The sequence below is a fragment of the Trichechus manatus genome, unplaced genomic scaffold (assembly GCF_000243295.1).
Source record: "Trichechus manatus latirostris isolate Lorelei unplaced genomic scaffold, TriManLat1.0 scaffold00042, whole genome shotgun sequence".
NCBI classification, from domain to species: Eukaryota; Metazoa; Chordata; class Mammalia; order Sirenia; family Trichechidae; genus Trichechus; species Trichechus manatus.
Genome location: NW_004443978.1, coordinates 3,369,409 through 3,379,792, shown reverse-complemented (window position 1 = coordinate 3,379,792; position 10,384 = coordinate 3,369,409). Strand labels below are relative to the sequence as shown.

The following is a 10,384-nucleotide window of genomic DNA, read 5'->3' as shown; positions in this document are numbered from 1 at the left end:
AAAAAAAAAAAAAAAGAAAAAGGTAAGAGTATTAAAAAACATATATGAAAGTTAACTGGTAGAACAAAAACAAACCTTCACACAAAGAAACACAGCAAATAAAACAACACACAGTAAATATAAAGCAACACAACAGAGTTAAAAACCAGTAATATCATATACCAGTAATATCAAACAAAACCCAACTCTATGCTCAAACAAGAAGCACAACTAAAATAAAGCTATTCAGAAAGGCTTCAGAAATGGTCAAAGGTATACCATACATAATCAACCAGCTTTTGTTAGATTTGCTGCAATAAAAAATAACCCCAAAATCTCCCAAAGGCTTCTCTCTGGCTCACTTTACCTGTTAATTACAGGTTGGTTGTGGCTCTGCTGATTCTTCTCCCTGTGTCTTCTTTCTTTATTCTGGAAATGCAGCCCCTATCTGGATGTATGCTTCTTATGACAGAGAGGAAAAAGCTCTAGGGGAAGCATAAGATGGCCCCTGCAGCATTTGCTCAGATATAGCATGCATCACTTCCACTCATACTCCATTAGCCAAAGTCAGTCACAAGGTCAACAGGTGGGGAGGGGAAGTGCACTCTTCTCAGAGCTGGGCAGCCAAAGGCATATGGCAACAGGTAGAACATACACTCCTCTTATATAATACAGTCCTAAAGCAGGCAAATGCAAATAATAAGAAAGCAGGAATTACTATTCTGATATCAGACAAGGTAGAATTTGGGTTCAAAGGCATTAAATGAGATAAAGAAGTTCACTTCATAATGCTAAAGACACAATTCATAACTAAACTGCATTCGTTGTGAATCTCTATGTACCAAAATACGGCACCACTATTAAAGCAGAAACTATAAGAGATGCCAAGAGAAGAAAAACAGAAAGACACTAATAACAGGAGACATTAGCACATCCTTTTTAGTCCAAAGCAGGTTACGTGGACAAAAATAGGCATAAAAGACCTAGACAACATTATTCAAAGCAGATCTTGGTGGTGGTGGTGTCGTGTGCCATCAAGTCAATTCCAACTCACAGAAACCCTATAGGACACAGTAGAACTGTCCCATAGGGTTTCCAAGGCTATAATTTTTACAGAAGCAGACTGCCACATCTTCCTCCCGTGGAGCAGCTGGTGGGTTCGAATTGCCAAGCTTTTAGTTAGCAGCCAAGAGCTTAACCACTGTGTCACCAGAGCACCTATCTTAGGGATCTCAATCAAATCATACACCCTGATAATGGAAAATAAACCATCTTTCCAAGTGTACATGAACCATTTATGGCATATATTAGGTGCCAAAGAAAACTTCAATAAGTTCTTGATCAAAATGAAATAAAACTAGAAAATAATAATAATACACAAAAAAGGCTTCCTTCCACCTAGAACAAAACACTAAACAACTTTAAGCTCAAAGGGGAAACAAGGCCATTTAAGCTATGCGAAATTCCTCATCTTTTAGCAGAATCAATAGATATTGTCTGTTACATATTCAATTGTGTTCCCCCAAAGTGTATGTTGAAGTTCTAACTCCTGTGGCTATGAATGAGATCCTGTGTGGAAATGGGGTTTTCTTTTGTTACGTTAATGAGTCCATACCAGAGTAGGGTGGATCCTAAACCTAATCCCTTCTGAGTGGTACTTTATAAAAGGGAGTACAGACAGATACATGCAGAGATACCACGTAATGACAGAGGCAGATACATCTATAAGCAGCAAAGGAATGCCAAGAATTGCCAGCCGTCACAAGAAACCAGGGGAGATGCTCATAGAAGGCATTGACAGGGCCAGGACATGATTGGGCCTATTAGTCTCCAGAACTGTGAGACAACAGATTTCTGTTCTTTAAAGCTGCTCACTTTGTGTTATTTTGTTATTGCAGCCCTAGGAGACTAAGACGCTGTCTAAAATTAATAAATCAGGAAGTAGAAGCATTCTAAAATAATTCAGAATTATGATGGTAATCATCAGAAGAACTAAAAACAACAAAAAATTGTACTTCTGGGGAGTGACATTTAGGAGAGGGAAGACTCAGGGAGAATTTTACTTTTCAACTGAAACCTCTTGGTACTCCTTGAATTTTTCTACCATGAGCAGCTAGTATTTTATAATAAACAAATATTTAAGTTAAGGCATAGAAGAAAATAACATGAACGTCCCTTCACTTTGTACATTTTTATTCTTGAAAATTAGACCAAAAAAAAAAAAAAAAATCAGCACTTGTAGACATTCATTTCCTCTCCACCAAGTGCCATGCGCTGGGTGAGGTGTTGAGCAATAAACACAACAGACTCCCAAGGAGCTTACATTCTAGAGCTACACACCAGCACTGGGTTCTCCCTACTTCTCCAAAGCAAGTCTGCACCTCACAGGGCTCACAAGAATGAGAGAATACACTGTGAACACTGTACAGTTCTGAACAGAAAAAGGCCAATCTGGTAATAGTTTATCATTTGATATCCAAACTGTAACTTGACACTAAAATTAGCAAACTAAATGGTTATATTAACAGTAATATAGCTCTGTGCAGCTTCATAAGTGTTCTGATACCTCATTCAATCTTTACAACAATCCTGAAAAGTAGACTCTGTCCCTCTGTCCACCTGAAAGCTAAAAAAAAACGAAGCTCCAGGTAGGATTTAGCTGGTCAGGTTCACTAAACTAGTAAATGAGAGAACGAAGCCCATATTTCATCTTGCCATATATAATAATACATATTTCTTTTATATATACACATATACACATACATATAAACAATATGGAGCCCTGGTGGCACAATGGTTAAGCGTTTAGCTGCTAACCAAAAGGTCGGCAGTTCAAATCCACCAGCTGCTCCTTGGAAACCCTATGGGGCGGTTTTACTCTTTCCTACAGGGTCACTATAAGTCGAAATCAACTCGATGGCAATGGGTTTTTTTTTTTTTTAAATAAACAATATATAATATTTCTTACATAATTATACAGAAAATACATGTCTTATACTATACCATCTGTCTCTGTAAGTAAATCTGAACTTAATGATTTTTTTTAAAATCTAATCTGCATTTGAAAATCAACTGTAACTAGGGAAGACTGAAATGCTTTACACAATCACATGGCTGCACTGCACTTTGGCAAAATTTTAAAACGTAATCTTCGTTAAAATAAAGCTGAGTGAAAAATACTGATAAACAATTAACAGCCTACAACGCTTAAGGAATACAGTCACGCGTCACTTAACGTCCACAATACGTTCTGTGAAATAGGACGTCATGCGATTTGGATGTTGTGCGAACACATATTACATACTGGCAGTCTCCAGGTTACAAACGTCCGACTTATGTACAATCTGTAGTTACAAACCAATCCCTATAAAGCCTATCATATTAAAAATTCAAGGTACATACAATGATTTGTAATAACAAACAGGCACTACTTTTCGACATGCATCAAAGTTATATGCGATACTGTAGTGTACCTGTATTGAATAAATAGTCAAGATACTATATAGATATAGCATTTTATTTCAGCTAGCGTATGTGGCTGTTTCATTTGCTACGTCTGGGTACGTCCACTACGTCCCGTTCTCTGATGGGACTTTCTGAACTCTGTTATAGCCTTAAGGGACCATGTACGTATATGTGGTTGGGCTTTGCCCAAACAGACATTATGCAGCACATGACTGTATTCCCAATTGTCACAAACAGCTAATAAATTATAGATTCAAGATTATTTCAAGATAACCCTATAGGGCCTTCCATTAGATTTACATTGACACTGTCGGATTTATGGCTCTTTTGTAGCTTTAATATTGGGAAACATTCCAAAGCAAAGGCAGACAGCATTTCTTCAAAGTGCATTATGTAAGTTATCTGCAACCTGTGGTTTGCTGGCAACAAGATGGAGATTAAAAGCTATCACACTGTCTGACCAAGTCACTTTAAGATTCTAAATTAGAATTGGAAATTAATTGAAATTTTATAGCTCATCCACGGCAACAAACTAAATGACATTATTTTTTAGGTAGTACACTTCTACCTTTCAGAAGGAATTAAGTTTTACTTTAATTCCACAACTACAAGAACACATCACCATTTAACCAGCAGTCAAACACAAAAATAGAATACCACTAAGAGTGCAATGTTTGCATCCTTCTTTAACAATTTTTCTGCAGATGGGATTGCAGGAAAGGAATTTCACTCAGCTTTATTTTAACGAAGATTACGTTTTAAAATTTTGCCGACACCCCGCACATCCAGCACACAAGGCATGGGACTCGCGCTTTACATGCAGAAGAAATATTTGCCTGACCCTTCATCCTGAATATACAATGCATATTTTCATTTAATTTTATTGAAATCAACAACAAAACTATGGAACAGTACTGACAATACGGTATTATGACAAACGCAGCGTGCATGGTGAATAAACACTAAATGAAGCAAGAGATGAACTCTTAACAGGCTTTAATTTGCAGTTAGGCTATTAGAGTGAGCCTGTGTTGTGAAATCTCTGCAATATGCTGAGCACCTTTTAATGGCTGCCACATCCTTAAAACAGCATCACTGTCCCCTCTGAAGCACTAGCTGGTCAGCTCTTAAATATGTGGGCTCGGATGACAATGTCTGTATTTTAAGAGCCAATGTGTGGTTTTGTTAACTCAGGAGTCTGACATGGAACTGGACTACAGGGTGATTTGTAAAAGGATAGCATGCAGACCATTAATAACAAAAATGGGAAGTTCTATAGCTAACAAAGGTGGGGACATGGAGTAACACGTAGGAATGCCCAGAAGAGTGATGACAGCTGCAAGCGATACCAGATATAGTTTAGGATTCTAAACATCTAACACTGATACAAAATTTTAGTCTTCCATTGTAACTGACAGCGAAACTAGGACTGGATTTTGGCTTCAAATAATTATACTATTAAAACTCACAGAACTCTGAGTACTCTTCTTTCCCCAAGACTTCCTGGGCCCAAGTATTACTAGAAATAACACAGTCCTCATTGTATAAATAATTATTTATGGTACTTTAATACTTATGCTTACAAGTTCTTTCAGATATTTATTTCATAAAAAGACCAATGATCCAGTCCAAAATGTCTCTGGCTCTGAAATCCTGGAAAAAAACAATCTGTCTGGAACTCGGTTTCCTTGATAAATAACTGTGACTGGTGATGCTGATAATTAACATTTTATAATCATCACCCCCAACAGCCATGGTTCTAAATGTTTTACACAAACTCAATGAATCCTCAGAAACTATGAGATGTAATATTATTATCCCCATTTTACAGAAGAGACTGGGAAAAAGAGGCTCAGTAACTTGCTTCAGGTCACAAAGGTAGGTTAAACCTATGATGCAAAGATTAAACCTTTGCTGCAAACTTATCGTGAATGGTGGAGATAAAGTCTTCCTATAAGGCCTCGTTGTCAATAGGTGACCAACAGTCATTGAAGAAAAGAGACGTTTCTTTAAAACAAAAAGACTTTTCAAAAATCCTTTTAGGATTACTGGCTCAGGCTCCGGCCTGGTTTCATGACAACACATTTCTTTACAAAAAGGAATGCTGGCCTGAGACAAGCGTCAAGTGCTTTCCTCCTCTACCAAGTACAGACTCTCTCCCAGAGAAGTACACCCTGACTTGAAATAGGAAATACGCTGTAAACATTAAGATCATCTCTGGCAAGAGGTGCTATGACATTACAATTTATCTGAATAAATTCTAAATGTTTTGTGAATCAGAGAAAGGAGCTGTTTGGTACTAGCATCAAATATTACGCAGTGCTCAATATGTTTTGTCATGACATTTAAAGGAGAAACAAAATTTATAACTCACTGTCATATTTTTGAACTACACATCACATGAGAACTTTAGAAACCAGCTGTAATAAATGCCCTCCAACTGAGAAGTCCCTGAGGACAGGGACTCTCATCTTTATGCATCTTTGCAGCTGCACTACAGTGCACTGCATGAACTAGAACTTAAGCATTTCCTGGAGACGTAACCGTATCAGTAAGGTATTAGAATCTATAGCCAAAAGCGGCAAAACATGAGTCCAATACTTGTATTTTCCTGAACTAAGTTTACAAACTGAATTGAAGAGAAATAAAATTGCGCCAGGTAATTCAATAATATGTACCACTGGTTCTTCTCAGGAATAAAAATCTGCTCTTCCTGTCAGTATTTTCACTTTCAAAAGGAAAAAAACAAAACACTTAATTTCAGCCTCTCTCATCCTAAACAGCTGAATCATTCACATATTCAACAGCCGGAATTCTTCCAAGAGCTATCATTGTTGGCTCTGTTTTTTGAGAGGTGCCGAATTTAAACCTTCCCTAAGACAGTAAGGAAGAATTAGGGGAAATTAACGAGATTCCCAAATTTATACAGGGACTGCGTTTATCGTTGACCGAGCAGGAATGAGTGTAAATGAATCTCAGGTGAAGGAAAATACTACGCTGAGAAAACGTACTCGTCTATCGCACGATTCCTGATCACGCGTCTACTCTGCACAACGCCCGGCGGGAAGCAAGCGGCCCCCACTGCCCGGCGCGGGCCTCCGGGGGCAGTCGGCGCGCAGCTCCCCGCCGCGAACGGAACCTCGCGGTCTCCGCACGGCGGCGGGACCCCTACCCCGACGTGGGGCCAAACGCTCGGCCCACAGGGACGTGGGGAACTCTGGGGCGCTAGGGGGACTCCGGAGGGCCCAGGGTGGCTTAGGGCCCATGGGGAGCTCTGGAGGTTCTCTGGGCGCTCAGGGAGATCGGGGAGGAGGGGTCCCGGGGAAGCCGCAGCGGGACGGGGGTCGGAACCGAGACGCCCTCAGGGCACGCGCGGACAGGCGCTCACCCAAACAGCCCTCGCAGGAAGGAGTGGGAGGCTTTGACTCGCTTCTCGGCCTCCGCCATCAGCTGCACGGCCTCACGCTCCTTCCCCGCGTTGTCCATGTCGCCGCCACTACCAAAGCCACCCCAACCGGCTCGCGATGCGCCCACAGCGCCTTCGCCTCCCTCCCCGGCAGCTCCCGGAGCGCAGGGGCGGCGCGCACGACCTATTGGGAGTTGTAGTCCGCGGCCCTGCCACGGCGGCGCGGGAGTGGGGCGCGTGGACTACACTTCCCATGTGGCCGCAGGACGGGCGGTGTGTGGTCCCGAGTTTCGGCGCGGGGGCGTGACCGTCTGGAGGAATCCTAGGCCAAAATCATCTTTAATCTTTGGAGTGTGTGGAAAATGGAAAATGACCCGTGACTTCCAGTAAAAACCACCTAAAAAACGCAGCACCATGATGGTTCGGGAATCCTTGCTGAATACGACTGACAAATGGCAATGAGATGGATGAAGGCACAGGGATTACAGACTGGAAGTCTCAGCATAGACGAGTTCTCCGACGCAACCACCGCAAGCAATTCCATCGCCATCTGATGCCCACCGCCCACCCACCAAAAGAATCCAACAGCTGGCAGAAAGAACCATTTTTATCTCCAAGAGCAAGACGGTTAGAAATGTATTATCTTCTCCAATAAAAATTTGGAGTTGTTTTTAAGTTCCCTAACTGCAGCTTTCTGTCGTCCTTCCTTAGTTATAAATGAATTAGCATTTAATATACACAATCCACTCTCTATATTGACTGAATTCTATGCTGTCTTATCCTTTACGTAATGCTGGCTCGAGGGGAGTGGGGGTAGGTATTCTGGGACAAAATCCCTGCCTGCCAGGAAGACTTCTTATCTCCTGGAAGTATCCATAGATGGATGAAATCGTGTGCCAGACTTGTAGGCCTGTTCCAGCGGTAGTTATTTTTTAATGCAGTGTCTAGACCGTTTACACTTGGCAGTGCTGAAGCCCAGATGGTGGAGCAAGTATGAGTATCACTGCCAAGTGAGAATTTGTGAAAATTTCAAACTATTAATAAATAACACCATGGACATTAGTGTGCAAAATTTAAGAAAATGAAGCCTGGCTTAAAGAGCTAGGCAAGAGGGGCCAAACTCCTAGAAAGAAAGATATCTAAACATATGTCACAGAGTTCATTTATTGCAAGAGACTACAAAGAGGAGGAAGTCTTGGATATCTGTGCAGAGCTTATTTACTATTCTTATATGCATTATTCTAACTTGGACAAGCTTATTTCATACTTTCTGAGCTGTATGGGGAAAGGAGTCAGGAGACTGGAGGTGGCAGTAAATGTAGGAATAAAAAGAGAAAAACTGTAAAAAGTGGACATAAGCATTTGAAAAATGCAACAGTCTATGAGGATTTAATGGAGTGGGACCAACTCAAAAGCTCCTGAATGCATCAGCGTGTTAATCAAAGCATTTCCCCAAACCTGGCTCAACTCAGAAACTCCAGGGTATCTTCAAGAAACGCTGATTTCTAGGCCACTAGCTTTTTGTACCAGGATCCCCTGGAGTTGCAATCTAGGAAGTATACGTTTTAAAAAGAACTCTCCACCACTGCTCTAAAGCAAACGGCAATTCTAGATTCTCAGCTGAAAAGGAGCCAGAATGGACTGACTACCTCCTCTAGAACAGCGTTTGCGATTAAGAGTGACGGGTATATCTTGAAATTTTCGGTTGTTTCTGGGCATTTCCCTCACTCTTTCCCACAGGAAATCTAAGAACACTCTCATCCTCCCTCTAGTCCACATCCAAGTGGGGGAAAAACGCCAAAGAATTGATTACTGTGTAGAGTGTGACCCTAACACTCTGCAGCATGCTTTTTCCTTTTCAAAATGGGCAACTGAGAGCTTGACATGACTAACACCACAATGAACCTATGTCTTATTCTGCCTGCCTTCTCCTCTTCACATATTTTTGTTAATGACTTTGTTTGTCTGACCACCTGTGACTTAACGATGCCCCACATGGAAATTAGAGCCCAGATGTCTGGCATGTATATCTTTAGCCTGATAAAGAGATGTCCGGCATGTATCTCTTTATTCTGATAAAGAGTCTCTTGTAATTATCTTGTAATGAATAACTCATCCAGCCATGCCATCTGCAGGCTACATGCCCAAAGACACTTTGAAATCCTTGTAACAGCAATACATAAGCTCTAATGTAAAATTGCCTTTCTGGACTCCATAAAGACAGCCTGCGTTGCTGCCGGACTGCCTGTTGATGTCATTTCCTAAATAAACTTTCTCTCTCTTTCTGACTTGGAGTACATTTCATTGGCTCGACTGCTCCAGGGCACGGACCTTAATTGGACAACGTAGAGCAAGTGTTTTCTCCTCCTGTAAGGCTAGGTGAGGGGAAGGGTGGGGGAAAGAGATGAATCTCACAGAATAAAGACAAACTGGAGGGACAGTTGAGGAATCCTCAGAACAGGAGGGAAAATGAGAGCCACCCACGGTGTGGACCAAAGAGGTGACAGAAGTGCCTCGGAGTAGGAGCCATCCCGGGGTAGAGCCAAAGAGTCCATGGCCTAGACCTGTGCCATCCAGTATGGTGGCGGCTAACACATTCAGTTGTTTACATTTAAGTTAAATAATAGCAATATTTAAATGAAATGTAAAATTCCATTCCTCAGTTGCCTAGTAACTTTTCAAGTGTTGTACTGGAATGCACAGATATAGAACATTCCCACCACTGCATAAAATTCTAATGGATAGTGCTGGTCTGTACACAACTTGCCTTGTAGTAGCACTGGATGCTTGTAAGAAAAGAGGCAAAAAGCCTTCAGACACTTTCTGGGTACACGGAGCAGAAAAGGAGGACCCCGTACCCTGAACAATGCAAAACCAAACAGAACCTGCTGGCCTTTCCCTATATACAGATCAGGGTGGACCCTCGGACACTCGAGTGAATCAACATACAAGAGGCTAGATCGGACTGTCAAGTGTGCGCTCACCCCACCTGAGCTGTTTGAGAACACGCAGCTCTGAGAGGCAGGGTCAGAAAATGACTATATGGAAAAAGAGGTGTGACCATCGGCATGTGTTCTTAGAAGGAGGTGCCTTGTGGGGACAGTGCTGTGTGGAGTATAGCAATGAGAGAGGGAGCAGAGGGTGTGAATGCAGGGCACCTCCAGGATTGCATGGCCTGGTGTCCTGCCTTGCCAGACAATTTCCCAGTGTACTGGGAAGTGTCCACCATGGAGCTGAGTGCAGCTGGGTCTCGCTACTCAGTGGTTCAGCTGCAGCTACCATTTATTGAGCTCCCTTAGAGCCATCTGGAGCCCTGGTGGCTGCTAACCAAAAGATCGGCAGTTTGGATTCAGGTGCTCCTTGGAAACCCTATGGGGCAGTTCTACTCTGTCCTGTAGGGTCGCTATGAGTCGGAATCCACTCTATAGCAACGGGTTGGTTGCTGGTTTGGTGTCATCTAGCACCGCTCTTTCTGCTTCCACAGTCAGTGGGAAACTTCTGACCATGATTAGCGCTTAATGTTTCCATGCTTAC

At 42.0% G+C, this 10,384-nt stretch overlaps 1 protein-coding gene across 5 annotated transcripts in view; it reads right to left on the bottom strand.

Moving 5' to 3' along the window:
* The window catches only part of NAPB (NSF attachment protein beta), a 62,902-nt gene extending 55,916 nt beyond the window's left edge, over window positions 1-6,986 (bottom strand). For 3 of the 5 annotated variants that reach the window (XR_002824096.1, XR_002824097.1, XM_023731387.1), the window contains exon 1: window positions 6,833-6,958. Coding sequence is in view for 2 of the 5 variants with exons in the window: in XM_023731387.1 (XP_023587155.1) it covers window positions 6,833-6,930 (98 nt within the window). In the remaining 3 variants the exon portion in view is untranslated. Of the gene's footprint in view, window positions 1-6,832 lie in introns of all 5 variants that reach the window. The other 2 variants (XM_012555582.2, XM_004376414.2) reach the window with 2 other exon arrangements.
* Window positions 6,987-10,384: the final 3,398 nt, after the last annotated feature.